Source organism: Pseudopipra pipra, assembly GCF_036250125.1.
Source record: "Pseudopipra pipra isolate bDixPip1 chromosome 30 unlocalized genomic scaffold, bDixPip1.hap1 SUPER_30_unloc_1, whole genome shotgun sequence".
In the NCBI taxonomy this organism is placed as follows: Eukaryota; Metazoa; Chordata; class Aves; order Passeriformes; family Pipridae; genus Pseudopipra; species Pseudopipra pipra.
In genome coordinates this window covers 313,290-330,112 of record NW_026990578.1, presented here as the reverse complement: position 1 = coordinate 330,112, position 16,823 = coordinate 313,290, and the positions used below count along the sequence as shown (strand labels likewise).

The window sequence follows — 16,823 nt, the reverse complement described above, 5'->3', positions numbered from 1 at the left end:
CGGCCGTGTGTGTTTGCCCGACCTTTCTCCCCCCAATAAACACGAGAGGCAGAAACCTGGTGTGGTTTTTCCCTCCCCGGCCCGAGAGAGTTTCGTGTTGCGACAAGACGGGATCCGAAAGCGCTTCCTCACTTTCTCCTGCCCTTTGAAGTCGGGGTTTGAAGGAGCCCCGGGGAAGGAGCGGCCCCGGCTCCTCTTTTTCCTCTCTCCCGCCCCAAAACCGTGGGTGCTGGGGGACTTTGGCAGTCAGTCTGAGGGGGTCTCACCAGGGGAGGGGTTTGGGATGTGGGGCACAGGGTGACACCCCCGGGAACGAGCCCATTCCCGGCACAGAGGAAGAGGCAGCACTTGGATCCTCCTCCGTGTCCCAGGGGGGCCTCCCGTGGTGACCCTTTGTCCCCCCTGGTCCCCATCAGGTCCCAGCAGCCTTTGGGACCCCGTGGATTTTAGGAGGCTCTCCCCTTCCCTTTTCTCTTCCAGAGCCCTTTCCCTGCCTGAGTTGGCCAATTTGGGATGTTCCACCCCCCATCCCACCTCCATCTCTGACCTCCCCGTCCTCCAGGGTGGTCCCGGGGCTGTGGGGGCAGAGCTGGAGCTCTGGGGGCACCCCTCACACAGCCCCAAGTGCTTTGGGAACGTCCTTCCCGGGTCAGGTGGGAGAGGGCAGGGTGGTCGTCACCCCTCCAGCTAATTCAGAGCTGATTCCTTGGTATCCACAACTCTGGAGCAGCTTTTCCTGCTCTCCGGCCTCCCCAGGGATCCATGGATCGCTCTCAAGGAGTCTCCAAAAGGCAACTGAGACCCCGGGAAGAGCAAGAGCTCCCTCCCTTCCCCCCCATCAACCCCAACTCTCCCCAGAAAAGCGGAACGTTTGGATAAATCTCCCTCCCCAAATCCCTGCTGTGGTTTGACCTCCGGCCCGGGAGACCTTGAATCACATTCCCGGTCAACCGCAGGCGGTGCCGGGGGTGACTCATCCCGAGGCTCCCGTTCCTGGTTTGTAAAGGCTGGAGGAGCCGAGCCCCGCGGTGACAGGGGAATGTCCCGGCCATCGGTGACAGTGGAATGTCCCGACAGTGACAGTGGAATGTCCTGGTGGTGACAGTGAAATGTCCCCATGGTGACAGTGGAATGTCCCGACAGTGACAGTGGAATGTCCTGGTGGTGACAGTCGAATATCCCGGCGGTGACAGTGGAATGTCCCGGTGGTGACAGTGGAATGTCCCCACGGTGACAGTCGAATATCCCGGCGGTGACAGTGAAATGTCCCCACGGTGACAGTGAAATGTCCCGACAGTGACAGTGAAATGTCCCCACGGTGACAGTGGAATGTCCCCACGGTGACAGTGGAATGTCCCCACGGTGACAGTGGAATGTCCCCACGGTGACAGTGAAATGTCCCCACGGTGACAGTGGAATGTCCCCACGGTGACAGTGAAATGTCCCCACGGTGACAGTGGAATGTCCCGGCGGTGACAGTGGAACATCCTGGCGCTGCCAGCACGGGCTTGTCCTGGGTGGGGCCCCGTTTAGGTGAGGGCTGAGCGTGCTGGGAGGTGCAAAAGTGACCTGAAGTGTTGAGTGAAAAGGATTCACTTCCCTGCGAGTCACCCCGAGCCAAACCCAGAGTCACCTCAATCCCAAACCCCGAGTCACCCCGATGCAAACCCAGTCACCTTGATGCAAACCCAGTCACCTCGATCCAAACCTGGAGTCACCTCAATCCAAACCCAGGCTCACCCCAATCCAAACCCGGGGTCACCTCGATCCCAAGCTGGAGTCACCCTGATGCAAATCCAGAGTCACCCTGATCCAAATGCAGACTCACCCAAACCCAAACCTGGAGTCACCCCGATCCAAACCCAGAGTCACCTCGATCCAAACCCGGGGTCACCCCAATCCAAACCCAGAGTCACTCTGATCCAAATCTGGAGTCACCCCAATCCAAATCCAGAGTCACCCCATCCCAAAGCCGGGGTCACTCCGATGCAAATCTGGGGTCACCTCAACCCAAACAGGGGGTCACCCACACCCAAACCCCAACCCAAACCCAGAGTCACCCCGATCCAAATCCGGGGTCACCCCAACCCCAATCCAAACCCAGAATCACCTTGATCCAAACCCGTGGTCATCCCAATCCAAATCCGGGGTCACCCCAACCCTGATCCAAACCCGGAGTCACTCTGACCCAAACCCAGGGTCACCCTGATCCAAACCCGGAGTCACCCTGATCCAAATCTGGAGTCACCCTGATCCAAATCTGGAGTCAGCCCAACTCAAACCCGGAGTCACCCCATCCCAAATCCAGAGTCACTTCTATCCAAACCCAGAGTCACCCCAATCCAAACCCGGGGTCACCCTCATCCCAAGGCTCCAGCGGTGCCTCCCGAGGGGCGGACAAAGGGCTCCTCCGGGAGCACAAAGGGCAGCTCCTTCCCCAAACAGACCCCAAATCCCTCTCCTTTTGTTCCCGGGCTGGCACGGGCAATCAGGGGACAATTCCCCCGGGCCGGATCCAGATGGGACGAAATTCCTGCCTTTTGTTGGGAGAGGGGAAAGGACTCAAATGTGACAAAATTCCTGCATTTTGTTGGAGGAGGGGAAGGGACTCAAATGTGACATAATTCCTGCCTTTTTCTGGAGGAGGGAAAAGGATTCAAATGTGACATGATTCCTCCGTTTTGTTGGAAGAGGAAAAAGGACCCAGTGTGCCATAATTCCTGGCTTTTTCTGGAGGAGGGAAAAGGACCCAGGTGTGCCATAATTCCTGCCTTTTGTTGGAGAAGGGAAAACATTTCACGTGGCCTGAAATGAGGGTTGGATTCCTCAGGGTTTGTTTGTCCCCTGCCCGTGACAGGGGGTGGGATGGGATGGGCTTTAAGGTCCCTCCCAACCCAAACCATTCCAGGATTCCGTGGTTTCCCCTCAATTATTCCAGGCTTGAGTGGCTTTTCCTGTATTCCCACCTATTTATTGCCATGGAATCATCGAACATTTTGGGTTGGAAGAGGACTTTAAAGGGCATTTTTCTTGGGACTTGGGACTTGGGAGAAGGGATGGAGGGACAGGACACAGGGAATGACTTCCCACTGCCAGAGGGCAGGGATAGGTGGGATATTGGGAAGGAATTCCTGGCTGGGAGGGTGGGGATGCCCTGGGATGGATTTCCCAGAGGATGCCTCATCCCTGGAAGTGTCCAAGGCCAGGCTGGAGCAACCTGGGATAGTGTCCATGGCAGAGGGTGGGACTGGATGTGCTTTAAGGTCCCTCCCAACCCAAACCATTCCAGGATTCCGTGGTTTTCCCTCAATTATTCCAGGCTTGAGCAGCTTTCCCTGTATTACTGCCTGTTTATTTTCATGGAATTGTGGCACGGTTGGGGTTGGAAGTGACCTTTCCAGGTCATTTTCCTTCCCTGGGGGCTCTCAGAGAGCTGGAGAGGGACTTTGGGACAAGGAGTGATGGGACAAGGGGCGAGGGGCTTCCAGCTGGAAGAGGGCAGGGATAGGTGGGATACTGGGAAGGAATTCCTGTCTGTGAGGGTGGGAGCCCTGGAATGGATTTCCCAGTGGCCGCCCCATCCCTGGAAGTGTCCAAGGCGGGGTTGGGTTCCCCTGGGACGGTGGAAGGTGTCCCTGCCGTGGAACAGAGAGATCTTTCCCTCTCCCTTCCCGCCCAAACCATCCCGGCTCTGCCCATCCCGCCGGAGCCGGGAGGTGCTGCCGATCCCCAATTCCCAGCTGGATTTCCCAAACTTGGCTGGGGCCGCGGCCGTGACTCAACGCTCCGTGTTATCACACCGGGGCCGCTCCGTTTGCTGACTCGGGGCCTCTCCCCTGGGAACTCGGGGAGAGAACTTCGGGATCGTGTCATCCCGCCCACGGGAAGGGGGAAAAAAACCCGACCAAAATCTCCCAGGAAAACGTAACCACGGGTTTGGTAACGCCGGGGGAGGAGGGTCCCGCTGGGGACTGAGCCTTAACCCCCTTTTTATGGTTATTTATTGATGTATTGCCTATTTATTGATTTATCGCCCATTCATTGATCATCTTGGCTCAACGTCCTCCCTGTCCCTTCGCTCTCACAGCGACTTTTTGAGACATATTTTATTTTATTGACATAAATTTCATTGATAAATTTTGATTGATGTATGTAATTGACATGTAGTTTAATTTTTTGATATTGATCCATGTATCCATTTTATTTATGGGTATCTATTTTATTTAGGATATCTATTTTATTTGGGTCAAAAGCTGGGCTGGGTGATCTCGGAGGTCTTTTCCAACCTCAACGATTCTACGATTCCGTGACTTTTTTTTTAGCCTTATTTCTCCCCAATCCTCTTCCCCGGGTCCCCAGGGATCCACGCGGGTGCTGGGGGCGGGATGAGCGCCGGGAATGTCGTGGTTTCCAGCGGGAACGCCGGTTCAGCCGCACGCCTGGGTCCCGAAGGCGCTTTTGGGAACGGGTGTCTGGGCGGTATTTTTAGAGGTGTTTGAACACCCGACCGTTCCAGAAGTTGCCGGTGTGGATTTTCCAGAAGCTCCTGATTCCGGGTGTCCCGTGGGAATCCCGAGAGCCAGACGGCTGCCAGCACGGCGAGGAGCCTCCAGAGCCGTGGCTTTGGCCTTCAACGTGCCTTTAAAATGTGGAAAAGTCATTAAAAAATGGTGTTTCTCAATGAAAAAAAGGGAGTTTCTCAATAAAAAGTGCAAAATGAGGCCCTTTGGTACTCGATAACCGAGGCAAAAGGGTGGAGCAGGGATGGATCTTTGGATTAAATGACTTACAAAGGTTCCTTCCCACCCAAACCGTTCCCGGTTCTCTGAAGGGTGGTGGATTCCCCATCCCTGGAAGTGTCCAAGGCCGGGTTGGACGGGGCTTGGAGCGACCTGGTCGAGGGGAAGTTGTCCCTGCCCGTGGCAGGGGGTTGGAATGAGGTGAGTTTGAAGGTCCCTTCCAACCCAACCCATCCCACGATCCTCTGATGGAGCAGTTTGAACCCACCCTCAGCCTGGGATCGGAACCAGGGGATCCCAACGAGCCCCTGCCTTTCTAAAATCGATGTATTTTCACAGAAACACCAAAACAGGCCCCAAAGAGTTGGGATTCCTCAAGGAAAGTCCCCCCCGTGGCCTCGGCCCTGCTCATCTCCATAACCCCACAAACCAGCCCCGTTAACTGCACTTCAACCCTTGCAGGGGATGTGATGTGGGGTTTGGGATCCCTCCTCCCCTCCCAGAGCCGTCCCTCTGTCTGTCCACCCTTCCCAGCCGTGCCTGGAGTCTCCCCACGGCCCCGGAGCCTCCAGGGAATCCCGCAGGGATTTCCCAGCCGGTGCTGAGAGGATCTTGGCACGGAGGCTCCGGGACGCGCTCGGGTCCGACCGGGAACGTCTCTCGTCACCGGGGAGGTTTTATTTACCCAAAAAAAAATGAGAGAGACCCGGAGCCTCATCAAAATGCAATTTGCTGAGCCCCGGCTGGGAGGTTGAGAAACCCAATTCCCGGAGCCAAAGGGCAACTTTCCAAGTGAAAAGGAGGCTGAGGGTGTAACATAGGTGTGTTTTGGGAATTGTGAAAGCCGGGGCTGCGACTTGGCATCGGCTGCAGGTCTTGCCACGGGGCTTTGGAGTGAGAGATGGAAAGATAAACACGGGCAGGGGAACAACCAGGATGGAGGAAAGGTGGGAAAAAAGCTCCTGGTGTATCCCGGGGAGGCTCCGCTGCTCCTCAAGGATCAGAATTCCTGGGTCAGGGAGCGTTGGGAGCCCCAGCCGGACCTTTGTTGTGCCTTTTCTGCCGCGTTGGAGGGTGTGTTTCTGGGTAGGGTCAATGTTTGGCAAATTGGAGATGGGAATCTGCGACCACGCCACGCTGATGAAGACAGGAGCTGTCTCCTCCTCACGCCCATGCAGACCCAGCCCACTCCGGGAGCACATAAAAGGAGCACCCGCTGCCCTCCAGCCAGAGGGACCGACTTCCCTTCTCCTTCCAGCCTCATCCACCTGCTCAGCCTTTCCCAGTCTGTCCAGCTCTCTTTGAGGAGAACCCAGGATGTCTCGCCAGTCCGTCTGCAGGAGCTTTGGAGGGGGGAGCCGGAGGGGCTTCAGCTCCTGCTCTGCCATAGGCGGGGGCTTCGGGGGCGGCGGGCGCAGCCGGAGCAGCTACAGCTCCTACTCCGTGTCCAGGGGCTACGGGGCCGGCGGGCGCTGCGGCGGCTTCGGCAGCAGGAGCCTCCACGGGCTGGGGGGCAGCGCCAGGATATCCGGGGGGGGCTGCTACGGGGGCAGGATGGGCGGCTTCGGCGGCGGCTACGGGGGGCTCGGCAGCTTCGGGGGCGGGATGGGCGGCGGAGGAGGAGGAATCTGCGGCTTCGGAGGGGTGGGAGGCGGCGGAGGAATGGGGGGCTTCGGTGCTGGCATGGGCGGCTACGGCGGTGGCTATGGTGGCCCAGGCTTTGGTGGCCCAGGCTTTGGTGGCCCAGGCTTTGTCATTGGTGGCCCGGGAAGAGCTGGCCCCGGCATCCAGCCGGTGCAGATCGACTCGACCCTGCTCCGGCCCGTCCACGTGGAGATCGACCCCCAGATCCAGCAGGTGAAAACCCACGAGAAGGAGCAGATCAAGACCCTGAACAACCAGTTCGCCTCCTTCATCGACAAGGTGAGAGGGCGGGGTGGAAACCGGGCCAGGTGGAGACCGGGAGGAACTTCCCCACCGGTGCAGAACCGTCCCTGTGGAGGTGAATCCCAGCCGGCTGAGGAGCTCCAGCGGAGCCTTCTCATTAAGGGAAGAGATGGGAATCTCTCCTCCCCGCGAGATCAAAGCCGTGTCTGCGGGGCTTTCATCTGCCCTGCTCTGAGGTCGCTCCCGCGAGCAGGTTCAACACCTCCAACCTCCGCAGGTTTCGGGCTCGGGTTCTCCCTCCTCCACCATCCCCTGCCCAAACAACCTCCCACTGAAACATTCCTTTAGATCTTTTCCCTCCCTTTCCACATCTCCAGGTTTTCAGATCTAAGCCAGATTTCCACAGGGGACAGGTGTGGGGTTGGGGCTGCGTTTAAAACCTCCTCTGAGCTGGGAATTCTTAGGAATTCCCTCCTTTCCCTGATTTTGCTGCTCAGGCAAGCGCAGGGATTAGAAAACAAAAGTTACCTGGTTGTCTCATCACCATGCAAATCCCTCTGGGTGATGAAAGAGGCGTTGGCGGGACCTGTTCCCGTGTGATGGAGAATCCTCCGTGTCCTGGATTTAGGTCCGATTCCTGGAGCAGCAGGATAAGGAAAGCTAAAGGGAGAAATTAAGGATAATGGGGGGGGAAAAAAAGGAGAAAGAAGGGAGGAATTTTGCTCTTGGAAGCCATGTCCTGTTGGGGATTTGGGGAGTGATTCCCTTGGCCCCCCAGAGCTCCCAGGAGGTTTGGGCAGCGGGATGTTCCCTCGGGAATGTCTCACACACCCCTGTGAGCTCCCAGGAGGTTTGAGCTCCTCGTGCACTTGAGGAGCTCGGATGCCTGAATGAGCCACAGCTGGGGGTTCAGGGAATGACTCCCTTGGGCTCCCAAAGCACCCAGCAGTGGGATGTTCCCTCGGGAATGTCTCACACACCCCTGTTGGGTTCAGGTCCGGTTCCTGGAGCAGCAGAACAAGGTCCTCTCCACCAAGTGGGAGCTGCTGCAGCAGCAGGGGCCGTCGGGGCCGAGGAAGGACCTGAGTGTGATCTTTGAGAGCTACATCCAGAACCTGCGGAGGCAGCTGGACTCCATCCTGGCGCAGCGGGGACAGCTGGAGTCGGAGCTGCAGAACATGCAGCAGTACGTCGAGGAGTACAAGAGCAAGTGAGTTGCCACCACGCTCGGGCCACCTCAAACAGCTTTTTGGGCACTTCTCTGCCCCAAAACTCCCTTTTTACGGTGATCCTGGGGGTGGTTTATGGGTCCAAATGTTTAATTTTAGGGGTTTTTTCTCCCCCCTTTGGCGGGAGAAAGTAGGAACTCATCCTGTGCTTTTGCTCCCCCCAGGTACGAGGAGGAGATCAACCGGCGCACGTCGGCCGAGAACGAGTTCGTGGTGCTGAAGAAGGTGAGACACGGAAATAACCCCTCAATCCCCACCAAATAACCCCTCAATCCCCCCCAAATAACCCCTCAATCCCCCCAAATAATCCCTCAATCCCCCCCAAATAACCCCTCAATCCCACCCAAATAGCCCCTCAATCCCACCAAATAACCCCTCAATCCCCCCCAAATAATCCCTCAATCCCACCAAATAATCCCCCAACCCCCCCCAAATAATCCCTCAATCCCCCCCAAATAATCCCTCAATCCCACTAAATAATCCCCCAACCCCCCCCAAATAACCCCTCAATCCCCCCCCAAATAATCCCTCAATCCCCCCCAAATAACCCCTCAATCCCCCCAAATAATCCCTCAATCCCACCCAATAACCCCTCAATCCCCCCCAAATATCCCCTCAATCCCCCCAAATAACCCCTCAATCCCACCAAATAATCCTCCAATCCCCACCAAATAACCCCTCAATCCCCCCCAAATAACCCCTCAATCCCCCCAAATAACCCCTCAATCCCCCCAAATAACCCCTCAATCCCCCCAAATAACCCCTCAATCCCACCCAATAACCCCTCAATCCCACCAAATAACCCCTCAATCCCCACCAAATAATCCCTTTTCTAGATATATATATAGAACGACACCATAATAATATTACCTACTTTCAATTATTTGTGTATATAGAATTATATTTAATAACATGATCTATTTTCATATTATAGATATTTCTAGAATTGTATTTAATAGTATTTACTATTTTCAATTATTTATAAATATTTATGAAGTTATACATAGTAATAGTATCTATTTTCAACTGTTTATATATATTTCTAGAATTATATATAATAGTATTATCTATCTTTAATTATTTATATATATTTATAGAAATATATATAATAATATTATCTATTTTTAATTATTTATATCTTTGTAGAATTACCTATAATAATATTATCTATTTTCAATTACGTACATTTTTAGAATTCCATATAGAATTCCATACATTTACAGAATTCCATATAAACACAGACTATAGAATTCCATATGGAATTCCGTGCATTTGTAGAATTCCACATAAACACAGACCATGGAATTCCACATAAAATTCCATACATTTGTAGAATTCCACACAAACATAGACTATAGAATTCCATATAGAATTACATACATATACAGAATTCCATACATTTACAGAATTCCATACAAACACAGACTCTAGAATTCCACATAAACCCCCCGTGGGTGACCCAACCCCCCCAGCTCGGCCCGCGGCTGCTGCGATCCTAAAGGATTCCCGAGAGGAAACGCGACTGTTTTTCTGTGGGATCTCTCCCGTAGGACGTGGACTCGGCCTACATGACCAAGGTGGAGCTGGAGGCCAGGGTGGGAGCTCTGACCGACGAGATCAACTTCCTGAGGGCCATCTACGAGGAGGTGGGATGGGGACGGGGCGGGGACGGTGTGGGATGGGATGGGACAGGTGGGGATGGGATGAGATGGGTGGGGATGGGCTGGGACAGGTGGGCTTGGGGTGGAGATGCTGCCCCGGAGCCGCTGCTCTTCCCTGCTCCCTCTGAGCCGTGGGTTGTCCGCAGGAGCTGGCCCAGATGCAGACCATCAGCCGGGACCTGTCTGTGGTGGTGTCCATGGACAACAACCGGCACCTGGACCTGGACAGCATCATCGAGGAGGTGCGGCGCCAGTACGAGCAGATCGCCCAGAGCAGCCGCGCCGAGGCCGAGGCCTGGTACCAGAGCCAGGTGAGGCCGGGACTGGGCGAGGCCCCCGGGGCGGGGTCGAGTCATTTATAATAATTTAAAATAATTTATAATAATGTATAATAATTTATAATAATTTAAAATAATTTATAATACTTTATAATACTTTATAATCATTTCTAATACGTCATAATACTTTATAATACTTTATAATCATTTATAATACGTCATAATACTTTATAATAATTTATAATACTTTATAATCATTTCTGGAGGGGTGAGACACCTCACCGGCCTAACGGGGTTGGAGCTCGCGGCGCAGGGACGTCCCCACAGGGCTTGGGTTGCTTTTGAGGGATCTGAGTCACCGTCCCCGCCGTGTCCCTATGGTGAACGGCACCGGCCCCTCGAGACAAATGGCCAAAAAGGCACCTTAGTGAGGAAAGTCCAGCCCAGCTTCACTTCTCAGAAGCCAAGAGGCGCTTCTTGGTGTCACTGATTGTCCACCTTCAAGGGGGACTCAGGTTGGCCCAGGGTTATCCCACCCTTGAGGGGCTCAGGTAGTGATTTTCCAAGGGTTATCCGTTATCCCACCCCGATGGACTCAGTTGGCCAAGGGTTATCCCACCCCTGATGGACTCAGTTGGCCAAGGGTTATCCCACTCTTGAGGGATTCAAGCCATGCTTAGCCAAGGATTTTCCACCTTTGAGAGTGAGTCAGTGGTTGGCTCAGGGTCATCCCACCCTTGAGGGACTCAGGTGATGATTGACCAAGGGTTATCCATTATCCCACCCCTGATGGACTCAGTGGTTGGCCAAGGATTATCCCAACCCTCATGGACTCAACAGTTGGCCGAGGGTCATCCCACCCTTGAGGGACTCAGGTGATGATTGACCAAGAGTTATCCCAACCCTCATGGACTCAACAGTTGGCCGAGGGTCATCCCACCCTTGAGGGACTCCAAACCACTTGGCCAAGGCTTTTATGCCACCCCTGTGGGATGAAGATCCCTTTCAAAGCTCAAACCCAACGGTTGGGTCCCAGTACCCCCTTTAACACTCAACACCCATCACGTGCTGGGTCCTCGTGGCAGTCCCTGAGCCACAGAACTGGTGCCAAACCCCCCGGAGGCACCAGGGACGTGTGGCTGAGGGGTCCCTTTGTCCCCGTGCCACCAGTACGAGCAGCTGCAGAGCACGGCCGGGCGCCACGGGGACAACCTGCGGAACACCAAGATCGAGATCCAGGAGCTGACCAGGAACATCCAGAGACTGCGGGTGGACATCGAGAACGTGAAGAAGCAGGTAAAGGATCCTCAGCACCTCAGAGGGTTGGGTGGGGTCTCGGGGATGAGATGGAGGAGGTGAACAAGCACATAAAGGGTTGGGTGGTGTCTTGGGGATGAGATTGAGGAGGTGAGAGGCAGGTTGAGAAGTTGGTTGGTATCTCAGGGATGAGATTGAGGAGGTGAAGGAGCAGGGAAGGGTTGGGTGGTGTCTCAGGGATGAGATTGAGAAGGTGAACAAGCACATAAAGGGCTGGGTGGTGTCTGGGGGATGAGGTTGAGGATGGGAAGAAGAAGGTAGAGGTCAGTTGGTGTCTCGGGGATGAGATCAAGGACATGAAGGAGTGGGGGGGGTCGGGTGGTGTCTCAGGGGATGGTGGCAGCAGGTTGGATCATGAATGACCAGGACTGGGTCAGAAACCTCCAGTCACCCCAAGTTCATGGAGCAACACCGAGGATGAGGATTTGATTCCCATCTGGACCATTCCATTTAAGAGTTGGACTCGATGATCCTTGTGGGTCCCTTCCACCTCAGAGCATTCTGTCAGTCTTGGACATTTCCCCTTGATTTCTCCACTCGGGGGTCCGAGGGCTGACCCTGAGTGACAAAACAAGGTCCGAGACACCTCCCGTTGTCCCCCCAGAACCAGCATCTCCAGTCAGCCATTGCTGAGGCTGAGGAGAGGGGGGAGATGGCCCTCAAGGATGCCCGGATAAAGCTGGAGGAGCTGGAGGCAGCCCTGAGCAAGGACAAGGAGGAGCTGGCCCGGCTGCTGAAGGAGTACCAGGAGCTGCTGAACGTCAAGATCGCGCTGGACGTGGAGATCGCCATGTACAGGAAGCTGCTGGAGGGGGAGGAGAACAGGTGAGACTCTGTCTGGGGATGGGATGGGATGGACACCCGGAGCGTGGGCTCTGCCATCCCGGACCAGTTCTTTGGGATAAAGGGGGTGGATGTCGGGATTGGTGCTCTGGGGGATGTTTTGAGGGGTCAGGACCCGTAACTGGATCACTAAAGGTGGTGGAACTGCCACTCCATCGCTGGCAGGTGCCCAATTTCAGTGAACCTCAGACCTGGAGGAACCTCAAACCTGGAGGAATGTCATCTAAAGTGGGATTGGGATAGAAAGGGTGGGTGTTGGGATTGGTGCTCCGGGGGATGTGTTGAGGGGTCAGGACCCATAACTGGATCACTACAGGGGGTGGAACTGCCACTCCATCACTGGCAGGTGCCCAATTTTAGTGAACCTCAGTTGTGGAGGAACCTCCAAACTTGAGGAGCCTGAAGGAACATGATCGTAAAGAGGATTTGGGATAAAAGGGGTAAATATTGGGATTGGTGCTCCGGGGGATGTGTTTTTTGGTTCAGGACCCAGACCTGGCTCATCACAGGTGGTGGAACTGCCACATCACCACTGTCAGGTGCCCACTTTTAATGAACCTCAAACCTCATCGTACAGAGGAATTGCCAACCTCCTCCTGAGATCTTGTAGTGATTCCCAAGTGGCTCAGAGGGATGAACCAGGACAACGATGTGATAACAAACCCACAGTTTGAAGTTTTCACGACCTCTCTTTTATCGGGTAATTAAACTGTTCCAATTTCCCCCGCAGGCTCTGCAACGACAGCATGTCCAACGTCAACGTCTGTGAGTATCTGCCCTTGGGGACCCTCAAAAACAGCTTCAGCCCGGGGTTTGTGGGAGACAGAGCCCGGGACTGGGCGACGGGAACGTAACCTGCGCTTCTCTTCCAGCCGTGGTCGGCAGGACCACCACCGTGAGCGGCGGCAGAGTCGGCGGGGTGGGAGGAGGATTCGGCGGCAGCGGGATCGGAGGAGGATTCGGAGGCAGCGGCCGCGGAGGAGGATTCGGCGGCAGCGGGATAGGGGGAGGATTCGGAGGCAGCGGGATAGGAGGAGGGGTGTGCGGCGGCGGAGGAAGCAGCTTCGGCGGCGGCAGCGCGGGCGGCAGCTGCGGGCTGGTAGGAGGGGGGTACGGCGGGGGCTTCTCCTCCGGCAGCGGGAGGATTTGCGGCTCCGGCGGGGGCTCGTCCTCGGTGCGGAGAAGCGTCACCACCACCTCGGTGAAGACCTCGGGGGTGCGGTTCTGAGCCCCGCCGAGCAGCAGCTCCTCCGTCCCGCCGGCAGCAGCCCCAGCCCCCCGACCCCCAGCTCGGCCGCCCCGCCGCGGGACGAGCCGCGTCCCCCCCGCCCGGCTCGGCCCCGCTCCCGGTGCCGCGCGGGGTCCGGGGGCGATGCCGGCGGGGTCCCGGCACGGGGAGCTGCCCCCCCTCGCCGGGTTGGACATTTCTCGTGTACAAAACTCCTCCTGCCCGCTCTCTCCTCCCGGCCCGTGTCCCGGGGCTGCTTCTCGTGGGGTCCCTCCCGCTGTTCCCCTCGGGGCGGGACTCGTCCCTCGGGGAGGGGGCAGCTCGGCGAGCGGCCGGAGGGCCGGGCTGGCCCCGGGGGGGGCTTTGGGCAGCTCCGCTCTGCCGGGAGCTTGTGCTGCCCGCGGGGGCTTCCCCGGAGCTGCGGCTCCCGCTCCGCTCGTCCCGCTCCCGGTGACCCCTGGGACACCTCGCACACCCCCGGACCGTCTCCGAGGGGAATAAACTCGTCCCTCAGCTCCCGGCCCCCCGCGACGGGGCACGAGATGTCCCCGCCTCTCCCCCCGCTCTCCTCCCCCGGGATGTTGCCATTCCCAATAAACTGCAGAGAACATTCACCGGCTCGTCGTGTCGCTGCTTCGGGAGCTGCCCCAGGGCGGGGTGGGAGGGTGGGGGTGGTTCTTCTGCCCAGGGTGTGGTCCCGGGGCTCTGAGGGAACTCCAGAGGTCGGGGATGGAGCGGGGCAGTGCCCAAGCTCAGGTGATGCCTCTTGGCTCTCCCTGGAGCCACAAACTCACACCCCGGGGGGGGGGGGGGGGGGGCTGGAAGAGACCTGGAGTCATTGGATCATGGAATGGTTTGGGTTGGAAAGGACCCTAAAGATCACCCCAATCCAACCCACGGGCAGGGACACCTTCCCCTGGAAGGAATTTGTCACAGCCCTTGGTCCCTCCAATGCAGTTACATCCCTGCTCCTGACACTCCCCTTGGATCAGACCCAGGTGGAGGAGACTTTGGTCTGTGCTGGAGGAGAGGGAGGGCCGTGGTGTCCCGTGGGCAGCGGTGGGAGAGCAGCAGAACATGGACGTGGGTGTTGGCCAAGCACTGCCCCGGCACTCGGGGCTCCGTCACCCACAGACTCCCTGGGAAGAGCCGAGACTCCGGCCGTGGGAACGCGGCGGGCTGGGAAGGGGTGATTCATCCCAGAGCCCGGAGCCCAGGCCCCAGCAGCGCCCGGGAAAGCCCAGGAACTCCCCCAGTGGCTCTTCCTCCCTCCCGGAGCAGGAGGCAGAGATTTGGAGCAGCTCCACAGGGGCTTTGGGAGGGGAGTGTTGGTGTGTTTGATCTGAGCTGTGCTGTGGTTCCTCCACCACAGGGAGAGATCAAAGAGGCAGAAAACGCTGTCGGGGTGGATCGGGAGTCCCACAACAGCCCCGGGGAGCTGCCGGTGTCCCCAGAGCGGGTCAGGAAGCTGCAGACTGAAGGAGAAATCTGGGAAAGGCGACGGGGAACGGCTACAGGGCTCATGGAAGAGGGAATCCTACTCCTGGAAGAGGGAATTCTTCTCCCTTTGGAAGCCCAAGAGTGCCAGGGCTGGGGAACAGGGCTGGGTTTGGCCCAAACATGAGACGCTGAGAAGGCTCAGAGAAGCTGGTGCTGAGCCAGGAGCACTTTGGGATTTGGCTTGGGGCAGGAGTCACCTGTTTTGGTGCTTAATCACCTGTTTTGGTGCTTAATCACCTGCTTCGGTGCCTAATTTTAACTCCGTGTTTCTCCTCGGCTCCAAAACCCGGCACAAACGGCGTCGGAGCCGCTTTGAGGAGCCGCTGCAGCAGCTTTTCCGTGTGAGAGCCGTGGCAGGAGCTCTTGGCTCTGCGGGATGTGGACCCCGAGCCCGGCTCGTTGTCCATCCACGTTTGCTGCCGAGTTCCCATTTCCCCCATCCCCGATCTCCCCGTGCTCAGCCCCTCGAGCAGGAGCTCGGAGGGACCGGCCGGAGCCCGGGTTTGGGGCCGAGTCTCACCCGGAGGAGGCTGAGCCCGACTCCAGGTTGGGGATAATCTGCACATCTCGTCTGGAGACGTCAGAGTGACTCAATCTGGGGCGTCTGATCTGCGGGCGCTGAGCGTGGTCAGCACCCAGGCATGCGGCTGACGCGGCACATCGGCCCCCTCTCTTCATGGAGCCGCCACGTGGGACGTTCCACGCGAGTCCTGGCGCCTTTGAACTGCATGTTTGGCAGCCTGGAGGGAGGCCAGGGAGAAAGGGACGTCCTGTTTTCTCCAGCTGAAGGCTGAGCCATCCTGCACCTCCCCGGGGCTGCTCTGGGCTGCAGGATGGGCTGGAGAACTGAACTCTGTTCCGGGGATGAGAACTGAGACACGGGACCCTCTGGATTCAGGCTCCTTTGGGAAGGGAGGGTGTCCCTTCCGCACTGTGGGGAGGCTGCTCATTGTCCGGCTGCAGGGACACACATCTGGAGAACCCTTGGCCAACTCTTGAGTCCATCGGGGTGGGATGACCCTTGGCCAACCACTGAGTGTTCAGTGGTGGGATGACCCTTGGCCAACCATTGAGTCCATTGGGGTGGGATGACCCTTGGCCAACCATCGAGTGTTCAGTGGTGGGATGGCCCTTGGCCAACCATTGAGTCCATTGGGGTGGGATGACCCTTGGCCAACCATCGAGTGTTCAGTGGTGGGATGGCCCTTGGCCAACCACTGAGTCCATCGGGGTGGGATGACCCTTGGCCAACCACTGAGTGTTCAGTGGTGGGATGGCCCTTGGCCAACCCTCAGGAGAGAGATGACCCTTGGCCAACTGTTGAGTCCATGGGGGTGGGATAACCCTTGGCCAGCTATGGAATCCCCCTCAAGGGTGGGATAACCCTTGGCCAGCCATGGAATCCCCCTCAAGGGTGGGATAACCCTTGGCCAGCCGTGGAATCCCCCTCAAGGTGGGATGACCCTTGTCCAACCAGGACTTGAGTCGCTCAAGGTTGGGATGACCCTTGGCCAACCATTGAGTCCATCGGGGTGGGATGACCCTTGGCCAAGTGTTTTTTGAGTCCCTCAAGGTTGGGATGACCCTCGGCCAAGTGTTTTTTGAGTCCTCCAAGGGTTGGATAACCCTTGGCCAACCCTCTCAGAGGTGAGATGACCTTTGGCCAACCACTGGATCCCCCTCAAGGGTGGGAAAAGCCTTGGTCAAACATGACCTGAGTCCCTCAAGGGTGGAGTAACCTTTGTTAGGTAGAATAACCTTGGTTATTGTGGAATAACCAAGTGGTTTTTGAGTTCCTCGGGAGTGGGAGAACCCTTGGCCAACGGGGACTTGAGTCCCTCCAGAGTGGGAGGACCCTTGGCCAACCGCTGAGTCCCTCCAGGGCGGGATAACCGTTGGCCAAGTCAAACCTGAATCCTTCAGGGGCGGAACAACCTTTGGCCAAGGCATTTTTGAGTCACTCAGGGGTGGGATAACCCTCAGTCAGTCATTACCTGAGTCTCCCAAGGCTGGGACAACCCCTGGCCAACCCTTGGCTGAGTCCCTCAGGACTGGGATAACCCTTGGCCAAGTGGTTTTGACTCCCTCAAGGGTGGGATAACCCCTGGCCAGCAGCTGAATCCCCTCCAGGGTAACGTCCT

At 56.9% G+C, this 16,823-nt stretch overlaps 1 protein-coding gene across 1 annotated transcript; it reads left to right on the top strand.

Moving 5' to 3' along the window:
• Positions 1-5,965: 5,965 nt before the first annotated feature.
• LOC135407933 (keratin, type II cytoskeletal 6C-like) lies at positions 5,966-13,796 on the top strand. The gene is made up of 9 exons (XM_064643354.1): positions 5,966-6,662; positions 7,622-7,836; positions 8,020-8,080; positions 9,406-9,501; positions 9,663-9,827; positions 10,965-11,090; positions 11,716-11,936; positions 12,685-12,719; positions 12,827-13,796. Exons 1-9 carry the CDS (start codon positions 6,057-6,059, stop codon positions 13,180-13,182), a joined length of 1,881 nt encoding a protein of 626 aa, XP_064499424.1. The 5' UTR covers positions 5,966-6,056; the 3' UTR covers positions 13,183-13,796.
• Positions 13,797-16,823: the final 3,027 nt, after the last annotated feature.